General features: G+C 48.7%; 1 protein-coding gene across 2 annotated transcripts in view; it reads right to left on the bottom strand.

The window, feature by feature from the left end:
• Positions 1-4780: 4780 nt before the first annotated feature.
• KDM2A (lysine demethylase 2A) overlaps positions 4781-19878 on the bottom strand; it is an 82595-nt gene continuing 67497 nt past the window's right edge. The window contains exons 13-22 of one of the 2 annotated variants that reach the window (XR_005081122.2): positions 17796-17879; positions 16201-16470; positions 15549-15680; positions 14072-14161; positions 11831-12543; positions 9750-9913; positions 9135-9293; positions 7972-8187; positions 5236-7550; positions 4781-4968 (exon numbers count right to left, since the gene is read on the bottom strand). Coding sequence is in view for 1 of the 2 variants with exons in the window: in XM_037135304.2 (XP_036991199.1) it covers positions 7369-7550; positions 7972-8187; positions 9135-9293; positions 9750-9913; positions 11831-12543; positions 14072-14161; positions 15549-15680; positions 16201-16470; positions 17796-17879 (2010 nt within the window). In the remaining variant the exon portion in view is untranslated. Of the gene's footprint in view, positions 7551-7971; positions 8188-9134; positions 9294-9749; positions 9914-11830; positions 12544-14071; positions 14162-15548; positions 15681-16200; positions 16471-17795; positions 17880-19878 lie in introns of both variants that reach the window. The other variant, XM_037135304.2, reaches the window with a different exon arrangement.

Raw genomic sequence — 19878 nt, 5'->3', positions numbered from 1 at the left:
CAGACCCCACCTCCAATGACTGCCTCTGCATTGAAGATAAAACCCACCTCCTCTGCTGTGGTAAGACCTCACCATTTTGGCCCTCGTCCACCTTTCTAATTCAACTCCAACCTCCTTCCCCCTGCCCTTTAAATCTCCAGTCTCTCCGACAGGCCAAGTTTATTTCTACCCCAGGGGTCTTGACTCTATAATTTCCCTTGCCTGAAATGCCCTTCCCCGTGTTTTCTGGCAAGCAGAGAGTGCCCCCCCCCCATCTCCTGGGCTGAAAGGTCTCCGCTCAAGAGGCTCTCGCTTGGTACCTGTTTGTGGTGTTCACTGCTGCCTGCCTCACACCCATCATGGCTCCCGGCACAAAATCAGGGCCACAAAGAGAAACAGGCAGGATTCATTGGTGGTCCAGTCCAGTGGGGAAGACCCCTAAATGCATACCTACAATAAATCTGGCAAGAGCTATAATTCGAGGAGGTGGGATGATCCTGATGGTCATGGGAAGAGTTGAGGAGGACAAAGGAGGAATGGGGAAGGTCTTGAACTTGACATTGTGTACATGGATGTGTGAATGAGGTGCGGGTGAGAATTGGCATTTGCCAAGGCCTAGGAGTGCTCCTCCCCATTTCCATCCTGGGCTTTGAAGATCCAGGAGGATGAGCTTGAGAGCTTCCCCAGCTTCACTAGAGATGCTCAGGTTACTGAGACACTCCTGCCCAACGCGGAGAGCTGCCTCTCTGATGTCCAGGACCCAGGCAGTGCCAGGCTCCGCCCGGGAGGCTAGAAATTCATTTCATTCACTCACTCACTCACTCACTTATATGACAATGTTTGTTGAGCTTCTGCTACATGCCAGGGCTGGTGCTTGGCCTTGAGGATCCAACACAGGGAGCGAGACAGTGAACTTATGGGCAAACTCCACATAATAATAACACTGACATTTATTGGGTTCTCATTATGTGCAAGGCACTCTTCCTAGAGCTCTGATTATCTCATCTTATATTCAAAACATCCTTACGAGGCAGGTGACAAGTTACTATAAAAGCTAGGAGCCTCCTCAAATGGAGTCAGGGAAGTCTCTAGGAAGGGGCCTTCCCCCTCCCCCGCCCCAGCCAGATGGAAAGTACCGAAGCAGCTTTGTTAGGGGCAGGGAATAGCTTTCCCGGCCCTCGTTATGTCGGGTGCTCCCACATCTCCAGGACTTCCTCTCACACAGTCCCAGAACCTTCGAGGGGTGAACCACGGCCCACAAGCACTGCCCGTAACCATGGGCCAGGCTTCCCTCTGGCTTCGCCCAACCCGCTTCCAGGGAGCAGCTCCTCTTCCTGGAACACTCCAGAAGGTCACACAGTCCCCGCACTGCCCCGGGCTCCTCTCCTTTTCCGCTCCTATCCTTAGCCCGGACGTGGCTGCGACCTGTATCCCGCCCCTACTAGGCTGAGTCCCGGTCCCCAACCACGACCAGACCCCTCCCTTGGCTCCGCCCCACCCTGGCTCCACCCTGCCCCCGGGCCCGCCCCGCCCCCATCCGCCCCGCCCCTTGGCCCTTCCCACCCTGGCCTGGGATCCACCCCTGGACCTAGCTTCAGCTAGACTCGGGCCTCAGCAGCGCCCTGCCTCCGGCGGCCTCCCGGAACCGTTCTCAGCGCGCATGCGCACCGTCCCTGCAGGCCTGGAGCTGCAATCTGTGTTCACGTAGTTTCCTGCCCACACGTGGGTGTCCAGTGCGGAAGTTCCCTTCTGGGCCTGGGTACCTGGAAAGGTGGTGGTAGGACAGGTCTCCCCAGCTACAAAGTGCCAGACCTGCTCTGCTGCTGGCCACCCAGATGACACTTCACACAGAGTTGGCCTGGGAGGTCAGGGGAGAGCTGGGATTGTCCCTCTCCCAGGACTGTCCCCAAAGAAGCTGGCTGTATCGTTTGCAGGACCCACTGCAAATGAAATGCAAAGCGCCTTGCTTAAAAATTAAGAATTTCAAGATGGATGAAAGCAGAGCATTAAACCAAATGTACGGTCCTGTGTGACTAGTTGGGTCATTCACCCGTGAAGTCAGTCCTGCCTCCCCTTCCTGTATACCAACCTTTCATTATACTTGGTAAATTTCCTTATCCTCCCACTCCTGGGACAGATGCAGTGAGAAGTAGCTAAGGCCAGCCCCACCCTCAAGGGTTTCGAAGTGCCACGGGAGAGTGGTGTGGGCACACACCCAGCCTGGATGCTCAGGAGGGCAAGAGAGAGCTGGGACAAAGGCTTTTGCTCTGGAATCCCAAACCCAGTGTTCACTATGTCCACACTCTGCAACGGACGCTAGGACATCACTTCACCTCTCTGAGGCTTGAATGATGACACCTGGCCAGGGTGGGGTGTGAGTGTGAAATGCAATCACGTGTACAGAGAGGCTAGGAACAGTGCATAGGACTAACACTTGAGCCAGAGTCTTAAAGTTTTACAAGCTGAGACATTTTTGGGCAAATGGTCAGTGTCCATAACTCAGTTTCTCATCTTTAAAATGAGATAATAAAAGGCCCTGACTTGGTGTGGCTCAGGGGATTGAGTGCGGCCTGCGAACCAAAGGGCCACTGGTTTGATTTACGGTCAGGGCATGTGCCTGGGGTTTGGGCCAGGTCCCCAGTAGGGAATACTCAAGAGGCAGCCACACATTGGTGTTTCCCTCTCTTCCTCTTTCCCCTAAAATAAATAAAATCTTAAAAAAATAAAATGATAATAGTAGAGTTGGCGTGAGGATTACGTGTTACTACATGGAAGTGCTTATAACAGTGGGCAATGTGGAAGGCCCTTTGATGCCAGCTGTTTTTTCTGTTACTGCCTAGGAAAGGCACAGAATCTCCACATTAACCCCTTCTGGTTGAAGGGGAAATGGGAGGGGGTCCTGGAGAAAGAGGTGGTTGAAGGGAGGATAGATTTTGAGTTGTGATGAGGATGACACACCAGGCCCCAAACACAGCAAGTCTGAGGGCCACAGAGGTGCCAGTTCGGCTTCCTAGAAGCACCTACCATATGCCAACCATAGTGCTTCCTATTTCACAGGTCAGTGGCAGCATGAATCTATTCTGTTTAGGCATGGCCTTGGGGGGTTACTGAAAATTTCTGTGTGCCTTGGGAAAATTAATTTAAAGCTGAATCCACGTGAGATTGGAAACAGCGCTCCCACCCCCAAAGAAGCTGGGTGGGTAGGATTGGCACAAGAAAGGGGGTGTATGAAAGTGGAAAAGTGAATTTGGAGAATGTGACAACAGATCGGCTATATTGTTGAGGGATGGGGACACTCATCCTGGTTATTCACTATGTGCCCAGCTCTGTGTCAGCTGCCGGGGAGAACACGGTGAGCAACACAGACTGCTCTGTCCTCGGAGCTTCTGGCTAGCTGGAAGACTGGTTTATGGGAGTCCTGATAGTTTCATACTATCAGACATCCGATTTGGTCTTCAGGAGGGTGGGACAGGGCTTCCAGGAGAAGTAACATGTGAATGGAGGGAAGTTTAAACCAGCGGAGGGAAAGGCCCAGAGATGGTAGAATTGAGAAGTTAGCTATGGGTGGAGTAAAAAGGGCAAATGATGAGGAAGCTTGAGGACTTTATCCTGAGGCATATTTGATGGATTTTAAGCAGAGCAGTCAAATCAAATTTTTTAAGAGAAATATTCTGGCTGCCAACATGGATGATGGGGTTGGACTGGTGGGCTGGGAGGCCTCAGGGCTCTTGCTGTGGTCTAGGTTCTGGACAATGGTGGCTTCAGCTGGGGTGGCAGAGATGAGGGTATTGAGAAACAGATGGTTTCTAACATATTCAGGAGACAAAACTGACAGCCCACTGTCTAGAACCCTGTCCTTCACTGCAATGTACAGAACTGAACATGGTTCACAACGGTCAACTCAGGGAGTTGGTGGGCGGGAACCCCTGCTCCCCTGAAGGTGGTGGTGGAAAGCCCACTCAGGGCCTCCTGGATGGGATTTCAGCTCTCCTGAGAAGCCACCATCAGGGATGAGGCGGCAGTCTGCTGGCAGCATGTGGCACACTTGCCTAAAGGCTGGAAGCTTGTATCCAACAAGTAATGAGAAGCAGTAGATGGCGGCTGGCCTTGGCTAGCGGCTCTCCAGATGTGGCAAGATCAGAAATCACCATTTCCACAGTCCTCCTCCCCGACTCTACAAGGCCACTCCAAGCACTGCCTCGGGGCAAGGGTGTAGAGGTGATCAGGTATTCTCAAACTTACACTTTCACTTCCGTTAAACAGTCCGATGAAGTACAATGTGGTGATTTTAGAGGCTGCTTCTGCTCTGAGGGATGGATGAGGCAGGCAACCCCCGACCGGAGTCTTGCTGTCTGTCTCTCCCGTGTACGCACGCACACACATCAAGGCAGAAAAGGTTTTTGTTTGTTTGTTTGTTTTGTTTTGTTTTTAAAGTCTTTTATTAAAAACAAAAAACAAAACCCAAATCAAAATATTTCCCATTGGAAGCTATTTCTTTTTTTGCTTTTTAAAATTTTTATTACACAAATATCTCCCATCCCCATGTGTCAGAGGAACGATGTCTTTGCTCTTTCTAAAACCAATACTGGAGAATGTTTAGAAAACAAAAGTCCATCCAGCTTCCCTCCTTCCCTGGTCCCAAATAACCCAAATGTGTCAACTGAGATAGCATGACTTGTTCCCTTAATGCTTACATTTAATTTAAAATTTTTAGCACAACATTGGAGATTGACTCTAAATCAGCAACAAAAAATATATATTTACAATATTTCTCCGAAAAAACAAAAACACAACCAAACCCTTTAAACATAGTGACTTTAGGAGTTTTATTTATGGAGCAGTTATTTTTTTAATCACCAAGTGATTTTATATTATATATATATAAATTTTCTTCCTTTCCTTTGTGGTTTTTCGCCCCGGTGCTCGGACAGACGGAGGCAGGTGTGTGGTCCTGTGGTCGGAGGGCAGGCTCTTCTGGCAAGGCCGTATCTAAGAGCAGATTGCAGGAGAGGCGATGGAACTCCCGGGTTCCTCTGTCCCCAAACAGACATTTCTTTCCTCCATACGGACCATCCCTCACCTCTAAAAACCATTTCCCCTCACGGTCCCAGAGAAAAAGGAAAACCCGGCAAAGGCATAGGTCCATCTGCCACCACTCCTGGGTTCCCTTTTCTGCTGACCAATTTACGTGCACGGTAAAAATGCTTTTTCCAAACCAAAAACAAACAAAAATAAAAACCAAAACCCAAAACAAACCATCAGCTTGGAAATTTCTGCGGATGAAATGTCCCAAAGTCAGAGGCACTCTCCCGGCACAATCCCTGCTCTGAAGGGGTCTCTCCACCTCCCCTTTTATAAAAAGACAACACAACAAAACAATCTTTTTAGTATTTTCCACAGGAGCAACCAAAAAAAAAGGCAGGAAGCTTCCAATTATAGGTCATTAACAACATTAATAAGGTTTCTGCTCAATACCCAGGGTTCTTTACAGAGAAGTCCCCCTAACTGAGGCACTCTGGAATAAGTCACTGGCATTTCCTCCAAGTGTCAGCCCCAGGTTGCTGGGCCTGGAGACCAACAGAAGGGGCAGAGAGGGTCACGGGAGCAGACTGCTGCTTTTAAGGTGCAGCCAAGACAATCAGCAGATTGGAAGAAACAGACACAACGCCACCCCTTCCTACCAGAACCCAGTTTACTCTTCGGAGGCCAGTCAATGCCAGGGTCAAAGCTGGGCTAGGTGGCAAAGAGGGAGGTCCCCTCTGCCTCTATTGCTTTGGAAGTGGCAAGGGTGCAGTTGGCGTCTCTCCTCAAGGTGCCTGGGCCCCCCTTGCCCTCCCCTGTAGGGCTTCAGGAGAAGAGCCTGAGACTGGGCTGCAAGAAAGGGGCCAGGGAGGGACGGGGGTGGAGGACGAGGAGGCGGGCAAGGTTGTGCTATCACTGTCCTTCCAGAGGGAGAGCAGAGTGCAAATCCGCGTCTATCACTTATAAGCTCTTGCCACAGGCTGCTGCTACTGAGCATCTATCTCCTCACACATTTCAATATTGACCCAAGAGAAATTCCGACCTTTCTTTCTTTTCCTACTTTTTTTTTTTTAAAGTGCAAAAAGCTCTCTGCTGCCCTAGAGAGAGGATCTTTGGACAGGCCGTTCAATGCAAAGAAAAAGGGGGCAGCTGATGGGGCTTGACACAGGGGGGTAAAGTGGGTGACACCACACTCCCCTCCCTCCCTCCCCCCACACACACGCATAATACACTCAGCCACACACACAGAGGCACATGCACACCCCCTTGCACGGCTGCAGGCAGAGGGCAGGTGACTGGCTTCTAAGCAGGAACTCTCCCTCCCAGCAAAAGGTGCCAGATCAGTGAGCCACTGGGGCTAATCACAGGTCTGGGCTCTGGGGGCTACACTACACTGGAGGCCTGGTGCCTGCTGGGAGGCAGGTGGGGACTTGGCCCAGGTCTCTGCTCCCCCAGCCGGGGGAGAGAGGCTGCTCCCTCTGAGGACACTCATCCTGGGAAAGCCCTGTTCAGGCAGGAATAACGATGTGGAAAAGGGCAGTAGGAGGCTGAAGAGGAAATGGGAACAAGGAGATGGCGCCTGTCTCAGAATCTGCTTAGGAAGCGATAAAATGGGGGTGTCCCTGGGATACAGTTCCAGCTCCTCTGAAGAGCCTCAACTCCAATAAGTGCAACAAGGACCTCATAGAGACTAGTGGGAAAGTCTGGGGTGGGGTAGCCTCATTACGTGAATTACCACGGAACATGGGACAGGATCAAGCTAACAGGAGGACAGGGGAGAACACAGACACAAATGAGAGGTCTTAAGACACCTCAACAGCACCAGTGTGATCTGTATGGGTCTGGCATTCACGGGGCTGCTGCCCCTCCTGCGTAAGCTGGGAGAGTGTGACGGAGGAGAGACACGCACTGGACACCACAAGGAGAACTTGGCCAGAGACAGGGCCACTTTCTTCCCTGGGAGTTCGCTCAGAACCAGGCACTGCTGGGGACCATGGATGGGGAGCAGGGCCCCAGGGCCTAGCGCAGATGACAGGTGCACAGACGACCCAAACTCCGAGCCTGGCCTCCTGGCACGCAGGCGGGTGAGCGGGAGGGCGAGCAGGCACCTCGACAGCACACAGCCTATGCTTTCCCCTTGGATCAATTTGCTACTCCCTTTTCCTTAGGAGGGAGAGGAGCAGGCAGGTAAGCCTAGTGTCCACCATTCTCTCTGCCCCGCCTGTAGGGGAAGGGCTCGAGGGGCAGGAGAGCAGAGAGGGAGTGTGACGCTGGCCTCAGAGCCTGTGCAGGGTTGGGGAGAGAGGCTCTCCTGGCTGGGGAGTCAGGGGAAAATCAGTTTCCTGTTCAATCTGGGCCGGGTGTGTCTTAGCTGATCTTCTGTATCAGCTTCTCGTCAGACAGGCAGTAGAGACTGTTGATGGACAAGTCTGAGATGAAGTGCTCGCAGGCTTTACGAGTAATCTGCTTGCATCCTCGAAGGTCGATCAAGGTGACATTGGCAATGCGCCGTAGGTAGATCAGGGTCTGGTCTGTCAATTTATTGCAGCCTGTGGGGAAAGTAACCACGAGGAGAATGCTATGTACACACAGCCACAGATGTTGGCTCTCTGCTGCTCAATTCCCCAGCTCTTTCCCTTAAAATGCTAAACATTAGCCTTCTATGTCCCATAACTAGCTGGCTCAGAGACCAGAAGTGCCGTCAGCACTGTGGCTTCTGAAGGCCCCCGCCACCTCACTCCTTGCGCTGCAAGGCTGAACAAATTGAAGCTGGGTGGTAGCCATGCTCTTAGGCACCTGACAATCACTCCAGGCCTTGGCCCCCCACATTAGTTAGAAAATGAACAGAAATCCATCTCCTTGCCCAGATGTGAGGAAACGAGGTAACGCAATTCAGCCAGGCTCTGACAGGGGCTGGGACCTCCAGGAGACATGGGGCACTGTATGCCATGAAACGCTGCAGCAGCATACCTGCCATATTGAGCTCTGTGAGGGAGTAACGAGTGGAAGACCCGACAGCAGTGAGCAAATTGGAGGACTGATCTGTCAGGTGGCTGCAGTGACTGAGGTCGAGTCGAGACAGGAGGGGCATGTGGCGAATGATGAGGCGAAGCGTGGCATCTGTGATGTCAAGGCCTGCCAGCCGGAAGTCGGTCATGTTCCGGAGCTTACTGCGATTGTCCTGACCTGCACAAACAAGAAGCCAAAACTCTTCACTCCAGCCGGGCCAGGTAGCCCAGTTGGTCAGAGCACCGTTCCAATACGCCAAGGTTGCGGGTTTGATTCCCAGATCAGGAAACGTAATACAAGAATCAACCAATGATGCATAAATAAGTGGAACAGGAAGAACAACAAAAATCGATGTTTTGCACTGCTTGGTGTGGCTCAGTGGGTTGAATGCTGTCCTGTGAACTAAAGAGTCGCAGGTTGGATTCCTAGTCAGGCCACATGCCTTGGTTGCAGGCTAGGTCCCCACTAGGGGGTACACGAGAGGCAACCACCCATTGATGTTTCTCTCCCCCTCTTTCTCCCTCCCCTTCCCTCTCTAAAAATAAATAAATCTTTTTAAAAAACCTGATGTTTCTCTCAAAACAAACAACCCTCTTGACTCTATTCTAGCTCTAAAACTACAGGAAGCTTCCGCTACTCCCTGGCCAGACACCCTTGCAGGGGGTTAAGCATAACTGCCCACACCCAGCCCTGCTTTCAGAGTGAGCAATGTGTGGGGGCAGTTTCTAGGAAACCAGACACATTTTCTTTCCTCCCAGCTGTTAGATTATGCCTCACACAGCAAAAGGGTCTGTGAGGAATGCCCCTGCCTTTCCCACACTCCTACACTTTTCTACACCATGTTATGCAAACAGCTCTTAAGGTTCCACCTCAACCCGGAAGCTTTCCCACCCAGACTTCCTCAGGCTTCGTGCTCGCTGGATCCCATCCCACTGACCCACAAAATGGACTTACTCCTTTGTTTGTAGGGAGTTAGTTACCTGGTTGTAAATCATTAACCTATACTTGTACACAGTTCATCACGCTGTTCTCAATCTGCACAGTGTCATCTGTCAGACTACCTTAGCTTCTGAGGATGAAGTATGTGGAAAGGCAACCACAGAGAAATCAGGCACAGAGCATACCCGGTTTATCAGCCGGTGGAGTCAGCAAGTCCCGAATTTGAGGGTCCTTAATTCCTACTGCCCACCGAAGATCAAGGGTCCTGAGAAGGGGGCAGCTGGAGGTGCTAAGGGCAGAGACTGCAGACCAGGAACAGCCAGCTAGGAGGAGGTCTTTCAGTCCTGCAACACAAGGAAACAGACACGCAGTAATATATCCTGTCACCACATCTAAGGTAAATGGATTCCTAGTCTAATGGGAGAAGGGGACTGTATCCTCACTTTATGCTAGTAATTCAGCTCAAAGATTCCTATGAGCACCATCTTGTATTACATCTTTTAGCTTTGGTGGTAAAACCAACTTTGTTCCTAAGAGAGAAGCAAAGGTGACTTGGTCTTTCCAAGACCTTAAAATGTGGAAAGAACAGGACCTTACAAGAGGCTCATCAAAGCAACATCTTACTCAAATTCCCTCTTCAGTGGCAGCAGCCCGATTCCATTCTTTTTATTGTCTAGTACAGTGACTTGTCTGCCGGTCCAGAGTGGCCCCTTAGGGAATGGCAGTTAAAGTGCCCCTGGGTAAACCTCTTGCTAAGCCTGCTCCTGGGGACCCGGAAGGGCAGTGGCAGGGCTGCTCACCTGGCAGCCTATTGACGAGCCATGTCAGTTGTTTTTTGGAGATGTTGGTCCAACTGAGGTCGAGGCTAACTGGCTGCCTCTTGATGATGCCACTGAGAGCCTGGGGTACAATGGCCTTACACCTACTCAAGTCAATTTTTGTCCAAAGTCTCTTGTCGCAGCACCTGTGACAGAAGGAAGGAGAACTAGCTGTCAATAACCCGAAATCCCTTATTAGAGGAACTTCCATTATAGACTGCTGGGGCTTCTGGGAAAGCAGAGCATCTGGAGGGCCACTCTCCCTGGGTTCACCTGCAAGCTCAGAAGCTTATAAGGATCATGCCTGCTGTTTTTTCCCCACCTCTAAGAATAGGGCTGGTTCTCTATAGCAACCTTAGAGGTTACCTGGTGGATAACCTGACCAGTTCACCTTGATTTACTCTGGGTGGACTGAGAACATGGCACAACTGTTAGGGACACACAGGAAATAATAATACTGTAAGTTCTCATTTACATTAGAATGGTACGACTCTCACCAAAGAGCATATAAGGGAGCATTAAAAACTTTCTTGACTTCTTGCTACCTGAGGCTGGGCTTGCCTCCATTTTCTCCACTGTCAGTCACTCCCAGATGCCTGGAGATGCAGGTTGCTATCTGGCACACCCACAGTTCACCCTGCCTTAAACTCTGGAAGTCCACTACTGTATCAAGCAAAAAATAATCTTTATGACCAGGTCTGGAGAGTCCTTTGCCACCCTGGCAAAGGGGTTTCTACCTCAGTGCTATCTCTACATTTTCTAGCCAGTCCAGATCAGAACTGAAAGGGAGAGGCCTGGTTTTCCAATGCAATCTGCAAGTCCACAGACCACAAATAACGCTGCTACACACAGGCCTGTGTTTAGTATTTTACCGTGCCTGCTCTCAGGCCAGCCCAGGGCCTGGCTGGCAGAAGGGGAGAAGGCACATAATGGAAGTCTTATGTGGTTCAGCCTGGAAACCAAGGGACAGAGCCAGGCAGGCCCACTAGCCATACAAAGAGAAATATGAGAATTTGGTATAGATCACATATTAATTCAGATTTGGGAAATAAACTCATATTTATGAAGAAGGGGGTCTTCATTTAAAGACAGTAAAAATTTCACCAATGGCACATGAAATTTCTGTGACAGAAACATGCTGCTTACCATAAAGTAGTGTACCTCAGACTTTAACGTGTGCCAGGACCTCTGGAGAGTTCGTTAAGGACAGACTGCCTGGCCCTGCACCCCAGAGGTTCTGTCAGAAGCTCTGAGATGGGCCCTGAGACCCTGCATTTCTAACGAGGTCCCAGGTGATGTCACTGGTTTGGGCATCACCTCTGAGAACTACTATAAATAGGGTTTGACCCAAATATAAAGGAAGTGTCCTGAGGCCTGGGGGCTTGAGGAAAAAACAATGCCCCATGGGGATCTCTGCTCATCATCTCTAGGGATACTCCCCCTAGTCTCTCAGTGTTTAACCCGAGAAGAAACTATCGGTCTTATAAAGGACAACAAAGTCTCGGAAAGCTTCAAAACTGGACTCTGCTTGTGGAAGAAAGCAATTCTGGTCCAGGCTTGAGGAATGAGAATTAAAACTAGGAAATTATTAGCAACTTCAATTTTTTTGAAAAGCATGTCCATCTCTCTTGTTACATGAAGGGGTCACTGAGGCAGGTATTTAATGGACATCATCCATCTCCACCACCAGGAGAGTGACTGGTACAGAGTCACTTGTCGCTCAACAAGTGAATGACAAGTTCTGCATACTTGGGGGGAAACTCAGGACAGAAGTTTATGCACAAACTATACAAATCCATCCCCCAAATGAGTGTCCTATGTCTTGTAAAGAGAGATGGAAAAGTATGAAGCAGGGAGAGGAGGCAAAGGGTCTATTCCCCTTGCGACACTTGCAGACACAAGTGGCCACATCCTGAACAGGACCTCAGTCTGGGGAGCACACTCGGTTAATTCGACCCTTTAGGACCCAACAAGCCTCCAGATGCCAACACCCACATTTGTCTCATAAAAAACCTGCCACCTACTCCCGTACCCCTAGTCCTGATCCCTGTATCCCTGCTCACCATTTATACCACGTCTTGCACACTCGCATACATTCACAAAGTTCTCTGCGGCTGAGGTAGCGGAAGACAGACATCCAGACCTCCCGCTGCATCCAGCTTTCGTCTCCATCCTGAGCCCAACTGCCCCGGCCATTCAGCCTGGCTGCACCCCCCTCCTCTGCACTGTCATCTTCCTCCTCCTCCTCCTCCTCTTCCTCCTCCTCTCCCCCCAGCCCCTCCTCATCCCCACGCTGGGGGGTTCGGGCTGGGCAGTGCTGCACTAGCACTCGGGGGGAATGGCGAAGGTTGGCAGAGGAGGCCGTGATGGCCTGCAGCTTGGGCACAATGGATGTCCCGTGGAGCTCTTTGGTGGGCCTCTGCAGCGTGACAGTGAGGTACGATCCCCGGATCTTGGCTTTCTCAACTTCAGACAGCTCCTTTTTGCCGCTGGGATTGTTCTCCTTTTCCCGTACCATGGTGCGCTCTGTGGCCTGCAGCCGCAGCAACTGCCGCCGTTTGAAGCGCTCATCGCGGCTGGCACTGTGGTGGTCGCTGGGGCCAGCCCCAGGGGATGACCGAGTCACCATGCCCCGAGGGGAAACCGGGTCATGGATGAGCTGCAGCATGGAAGTGGGCGAGTGAGGCGGGGGTGTGAGGGGCTCGTCGCAGCTCCGCAGGGGCCGCAGGACTTTGGCTTGCACGGCTTCTTCATCGCTCTCTTCCATTTTCCGCTTCTGTAAAACAGGCCCCAAAAGCCACATCAGTGCCTCCCTGTTACTTGCAGGGGCCTACGGAGAAGACAGACTGCTTTTCTATGGAGAAAAGCACCAAGAGATGCTTCTGGGGAAAGAAAGATGCCAGGGGTGAAAGAAAAGAGGCCTCTGTGCACCGTTTGGACTAGGATGCAGAACCTGAGAGCAGTAAATGCGACAGACCTTCAGCTCCACCACCGTCTGAGCTCACCCCCTCCACTCACACCCCACCCCATCCCCAGGCAGCAGCGGCATGCACGAGGTAAAGCAGAGAATGGGAACCTCTGTGAGAAACTGCACTGTTCCCAGAAGAATCTGCTCAGGATGTGAAGGAGGGATGCAAGTTGGGTGAAGCCGACTTTCTACAAAGGACCACAACTGCATCCATGCCACTTGTGCTCTCCATCCAGTCTCTTGCCTGCTTCTGGATCCCACCTTGGCTACGTTGCAATGAAGCCTAACCAGTGTTCCACTAGGTATCATAGCAGTAGCTGATTTTCCTGAAGGAGGTGTTTTCTGTTCCTAAGCAATAACCCTGCTCCTTTTTCTCCTTACATTCTTAGTTCACTGTGCTTGGAAGCAAATGACCATCTTTTGAGTGCTGGCTTTTATAAAGGAGTAAAACTAAAATACAGCACCTGCCAATCCACCTGTTACAGCAGGGAAGCATGTGCCCACCACCATTAGTGAAGACAAATATAAAAAATCCGCTAATATAAGAACTTGCAATAATGAAAATTTTAGCATTAGTCAACTTCAGAAATCTTTGCCTGTGAGGATATTTAGATCAAAAACTCAACTAACTCACTTCTCAGGGGAAAAAAAAATAGGAGATAAGGATACCTTTCCCTACTCCTGCATAGTGTACCTGGAGACCACTGGGTCCTGGATGACTGACACTGGGCCAGCTGCCTCCTCTGTATGTGCCCTTAGTAGGTATTGTCTTGTTGGCCCAGTAACCAGAGTCTTTTTGGCCTCTGACATTATTGGCGACCATTGGACTAGCAACCACAGCTGCTCAGGGCCAAGGTCATGGGACTGGTCTTCCCTGGGGGAGGGGGCTGCCTCTGCAGGACACATTTGGGCCCAATGGGCTGCCTTTCTGTGAGGCACAAAGGTGGGAAAAACAAAATGAAACCTGCTCGACTGGAAACTCCAGCACACCACTGTTTTACCAGCTGCCTCGGATCACTCGCTCCCCTCAAGCTTAACTCCACCGGAACGATGCTGCTCACCTCATTTCCCTCCTCAAGCAGCCCAGTTATAGTTCCTCTTTTTCTAGGGCTTCAGGGTATATATGGACCCCAGCCATTCGCAGGCCCCAAGTGGAACAATGTTCCATAACACAAAAATGAAACATTAAAAACTCAAACAAAAAGAACCAAAGGAAAAAATATTTCCCTGGGTCAGAAAAACCGCATGAATGAAGTTGCAAAGGCAAACATACGGCCACTGCCTTAGCTTGATGCTTCCTTTTCTCCCAGTGCAAATCTGGATGCAGTCCCCTTACCTGGGCTTTCTCTGAGCTGTCCTCTTGGTAGCACTTGGGACACTCCCAGCAATTTGGCAATTCCTCGTTAAGCAACCCCTCTCCATCCATCTATAGGGAGACAGGGATATTAAAAATATGTCTCATTTTAATAAAAAAAAAAGAAAGAAAGCCTGTCTCTTAAGTCTCTTTATTAAGCAATAACTACCTCATGGTTGGGAAAACCCATTCCTAAATATAGTGATCTTATACAAGAGAAAGAATGAGAGTCATCTAGTCCCACTTTAGCATTTCAGCCACCAAGAAACTGGCTACCCTCACTCTTGGTTACTTAGCCAAAGTTAGGCTCCATGAGGAAATTCCTAAGAGTCTGGGGCCTCTTCTCCCAACACATATACTCCTGAAGGTCTCATGCCACTTTGCAAAAGGAACTGAACACACAGGAATGGTGCCAGACCTGACCCTGACTGTGGTAGAGACTTAAACAGCTTGGGTTCAGAGACTAGTCTCTGTGACTCAATGCTCTCAATGTAAAGTGGGGATAAATAACAATGTCCATCTTCTAGGGTTGTAGAGAAGATAAATGAATTATGTATTATGTAAAGTGTTTAGAAAAATGCCTGGTATATAGTAAATGCTTTGCATTAACCATTATCATTATCATGGGGATAATCCTATTTTAGATTCTAAGATGCATATTTTTCACATTTGAATGTTTCTGAAATTGGGCTACTTCTCATAATTAATAGTGACATAATCACTGTCACCCTGGTAGCAGTCATGACATAATTGACACCTCTGGGAAGACCAGAAAGTATTAGCACCAATGCCCTTCAGATTCAAAGAAATATAAAGAAATGGGGTGACCCAACTTCACAGGGGTGTTTAAATTAAACAAGAGAATGCAGGTAAAGCAGCAGCTCTCCACCTCAGCTGCAAATCAGAATGACTTGGGAAGTTTCTGAACACATCCCAGCACGGGGTTCAGGATGGAAGAGTTAACTTGGTCTCTGACGCTGAGGGATGAACTTTCTTCTCATTTTTTAAAGCTCCTCAGATGTGCCCTGAGCCTGATACAGACTGAGTGCTCACTAAATGTCACCAAATATTACTCCTTTATCTTTTAGTTACTAACACCCAGAGATACAATGAAGTATGCAGGAGAGATAAGTAAAGACATGAAACATTCCAAAAAAACAGATCTGGAAGTTTCATGATGGCCTGGAGACTCCAAACACATTCTCCAGATGCTGGAATGTAAGCTCCATGAGGGCACACACTTGGACTTTTTTGTACACCAGTCTATCCTCAAGGCAAAGCGCAGTGCCTGGCAGGTAGTACAGACATCTGGATCAAGGGCAGGTGTTAGATCGCCACAGCTGATGGCCCAACAGAACTGCTCCCAGACTCTTGTGACTCATGTCCCAGTCTCCTCTCCTCCGCTCAGTACCTTTAGACACTCTATCAGCTGAGACCTCAGGGGCCCCTTAGGCCTCACCTGGAGGCAGCCAGGATGAACAATCTCATTGCAGATACAGCATTCCATGAGTTTCTTCTCAAAGTCCTGTGTCTCCTCATTTTGATCCACTTCTCCGCAGAGGGAGCATGTGACTGAGTGAGGCAGTCTGGGCTACAAGGGGACAAAGACAGAAACTAAGAAAAGAGTAGACTTAGATGCTTATTGTTTCAGCTTCCCTTTAACTGAGATGGGCTATTTGGTTCCTATATTTATCCAGTAAACATATAAGGAGCATGGAGACCAGGCAAGGAAGTGGCTGAGGAAGAAACTGGGGAGAATCAACTAGCTAGAGACCAAGAGAGATCAGTTTATTTCTAGTCCGCCTGTCCTTGGTCTCGAGGTCCTTTCTTTCTAATCCACTTAAAGAGAAGACAAATGGCAGTGATTTGTCCTTCAAACGCTGGTCTCTCATTTGAAAACTGGGTAAGGCTGAAAGAGTGTATTAGCTAATTTTTAGTACTAGACGCATTCCTTCAGAACCCAGGGAGAAAAAGGATAAAACAAAGAAAGCCAAAAAGAGAATGTTTTTTTTCTTTTCCAACTCTGAAGTCTAACTGTGTACTATGTGTATTTCAGTCCCTCTTGGCACCATTACCCCTCCCCCAAATTCTTTACCCAGCAGATCACTCACTGCCAAGCATTGCCGGAGGACACAGGACTGCTTCATGCGACCGGGCCCCCCAAACTTCTTCATGTCCCTGCAGTAGTGGCAAACACCACACTCTCCTTGCACACAGGCTTTGCACTTTCGACATCGTACTCGTCTCCGCCTGGCTCCAGACACAATGGGGGAGGCAGCAGCTGGCCTCACAGGTGTTAACCGTGGAGCTGGTTTCATAGTGTGAGGCTTTGTGATGGGGATGGTAGGAACCCTCACCTTTGGCCGGGTAGGGAATTTAAGCTGGAAAGAGAAAGCAGTGAAGCCAAATATATCAGGTAGCTTTAAGGACTGGAGAAGGTAGAAGATTACAAGGCTTGGCCAAACTGTAGCTTGTGGGCAAACCTGCCTGCTGCCTCTTTTATTGTAAATAAGATTTACTGGAACACAACTATACTCATTTGCTTATGTATTGTCTATGGATGCTTTTATGTGCATTGGTAGAATCAAGAAGTTTTGACAGAGACTGTATGGTCTGCAAAACCTAAAAAATGTATTATCTTTATTGTATTTTTTATTGGCATATTCCCTTTACAGAAAAAGATTGCCAGTTCCTTTGGGCAATTCCTCCAGCCACATCCCTCTCATTCTGCTGAGCTTTCTAGGTCCCATAGTCATTCCTGGAGTCCTCCAACATTTCCCTACCCCGAATGCTGCCGCTCAGAGCATATTCCTAAAGAAGACAGTGAACTACTTGAGGGTGAGATAGGTCTTGTTCATTTCTGCATTACTACAAATCCAAGCATACAATCTGGTACAGAGCAGATACCCCAACAATCCAGAGATGACTAAATTGTTCTGAGGCAACCCCACGTGGCCGAGCAGACATCAGATGGAAAACCTGTGTCTAGGAAGGAGGAGACCATTCTTGAAGACGTCTTTCAGCCACACACACCTTTGCATTCTGCTTAAATACTCCTGAAATGCGATGGCCATACCATTTCAGCTGGGGAACACCAAAGAAAGCCCTAATTTATCTGCCAGACTCATGATCAGGATCAGAATGCTATCACTTACTTTTATTTAATAACTCTGACAAAGGAGAATTTGGGAAAAAATTATACAGGGCCTAAGTGAAGTCATAAAAATTCCTGACAATTTATTAGCTAAGGGATAATCCCTTTCTTTTCCTTTTAATTTGATACAGAAAAATCCAAATTAAGGAAAAACTTGAGAATGTGGTCTCCATCCGACACAGAAACACTCTGGCCTCTTAAATAGATATGAAATTATTTTAAGTGGCTTTAAATCATTCTGTGAAGATAACTGAGGCACTGGTCCAGAAGGATAGGAACGGAGCCATTCTGGTGGGAAAAGAATGCATACCTTGGCACCCAAACCTAGAGACAGGTCTCCTGGTTTGACAGTTCTCTCAAGAAAGTCACCTCTAAAGATAGCCAATTACCTAGGAGTCAGAACAGAACTGAAGGATGATTTTTCTGTCCATTTATATTAATGCACCAAAAGCTACCTGCTACTAGTTGTGCTTTTACTTCCTGAAATGCTAATGGGTCAGAGAGCAAAATGCTCTACACGACCTGAAATGAAGGTCCAGAAGAGATTCTTACCTTATCCCTTTTTGGCCACTGTACTATAGGGACTCCAGTGAGAGCTAACTTGGGATCGCTGTTGGCAAGCTCCTCTAGCAAAACCTAAGGGTAACACAGGAGAAAAGGGGGAGAATAAAGCAGGGCACAGTGAACAAAGAGCCAACCACTTCCAATGGCATCCAGACTTAGCCTTAGTCCCCACAAGCACCAAGGGGAAGGGCAGGGAAGCAGTGTCTGTATTTTTACTTCATACAGACTCACTGAAAAACAAGTAAATCAAAATGAAAGAGAAAACTCAAACTAGTACATAGTGCCAAGACTTAGAATTTACCTTTGCTCCCAACCCAGTACTTGTGAACGTGCTGTACTGTTGACACTTTAGCAGAAGCAACTAGCTACCATGGCGACAAGTGTTATTTGTCACACAGTTCTACGGAAGACAGTAAAACTTTACTTCACCCCTTCACTTTTCCATTCCAGTTAATGAATACTATCAGGTAGTAAGTACAGCCTTCATTTTACAGATGTCGGCAAAATGGCAAAAAAAAAAAACAAAAAAAAAACAGGCTAATACTAAATTAATAATATGAATATCAGAGTCTTAATGTCTGGTTCAACCCAGGGCTCTGTCCTTTTAAGGCCGATTATGAAAATCTCAATCTCAAATCTCTCTGTCACACACAAACACACACAGTCAGTCTTTTTTGCCTTTATTCCTATAAATAGGGCAGGAACAGTCTTAGGGGCAATAGTTCTCTCATAACTTTAATCAATCTAGTTTGAATGACTTAAGGAATAATACTACAGTATAAACTGCCACTTAAGTAAATCACATTGGCTGTCATTTTGAAACAAATCTTTCAAGTTTTAGACAGAAATTTCAGAATCTCAAACCCCAGCAGAATGAAATCCCTTTTCCTCTGGCCTTATGAGTCTTAAAGTAAATGACCTCAGCAAAAGAACACAAATTCAGGTGAGTATATGGTATTAACCATTTCAGAGAAAACCAAACTCTGACCCTGGACAGGTCAGCATGCTTGGGCCATCTCTGATACTCATTTTCACAGTCCTGTGGGCTTTGTGCCCAGAGACCAGGACTTTTTGAAGCATGAGGCATTTCCCCACCAAGCATTTTCTTTCTGAACCTAAAGATCACCCAGATCATTCAAATTCCAGAGCTGGGACTCAGAAAGACCCTTTAACTCATACTCATAAAGCTTCTCTATGAAGATCCATCCTCCTTTGCCAACCTTCCAGATGCCTCTCACCCTCCCCCCAAACTGATTTCATTTCCAGCCGTTTTATTTACTTTGAGTTGCTATGGCACCCTATTCTGGAGCCTCCGGTTAGCACCATACTGCCTGGTGGTAGGCAGGGTGCCGTGCCCCGTGGGACAAGGCTCTGCTATGGGCTCTAATCTCCCTAGGGTGAAAAATGCAGGTCCATTCAAAATGTGCGCTAGAGAGCGCACAGCTCCCCTCCCCCACTTCTCACTGCTGAGGAGTAGGACTCTGCCCATTTCCTCTCCCTGCGAGCACAGAGCTGTCCACAAACAGGGACTTTCCACTTTCGGCAAAACACACCGCACAGAAAGATTAGTGATTGTTTAAAAGTAGAAAAGGAGCCCAACTGTTCACCAAAAGCAGTCTAGTGCTACTGGCAAGCATTTTGTGGGGAACAGAGAAGGGTAGGTGGAGAAACTATTTCCCTGGGGCGGGCGGGGGGGGGGGGGCGGCAGTTGAGGGGCAGCTGTTCACACACACAGACACAGTTACTAGGGTCTGTGTGGGTGTAGAGGGAAATGCAGATTGCTTCCAAGCCTTATTTTGCTGGGGCCATACCACCAAGCACAGCCCAGCTTTCATCAAAAAGGACTGACTCCAGCTGAGGCCCTTCAAGAAACCAAATAAAGAAGCCACCAACCTTCACCAGAGGGGATTTGGGACAGGGAGCGGGGGCGGAGTGCGGAAAGGCTAACGCCTATCTAGAATCCTGGCTTTCGGGAGAACATTCAAACACAAGCCCACACCCCACATTGCACAGGAAGGGGAAGAGAACAGCGGGAGACTGAGCAGAGAAGGGGAAAGGATTCTCAAAAGCC

The sequence above is a fragment of the Artibeus jamaicensis genome, unplaced genomic scaffold (genome assembly GCF_021234435.1).
Source record: "Artibeus jamaicensis isolate MK-2021 breed Jamaican fruit bat unplaced genomic scaffold, CSHL_Jam_final contig_3109, whole genome shotgun sequence".
In the NCBI taxonomy this organism is placed as follows: Eukaryota; Metazoa; Chordata; class Mammalia; order Chiroptera; family Phyllostomidae; genus Artibeus; species Artibeus jamaicensis.
The sequence above is the reverse complement of the archived record's forward strand: the minus strand, read 5'-3'. Positions and strand labels throughout refer to the sequence as shown.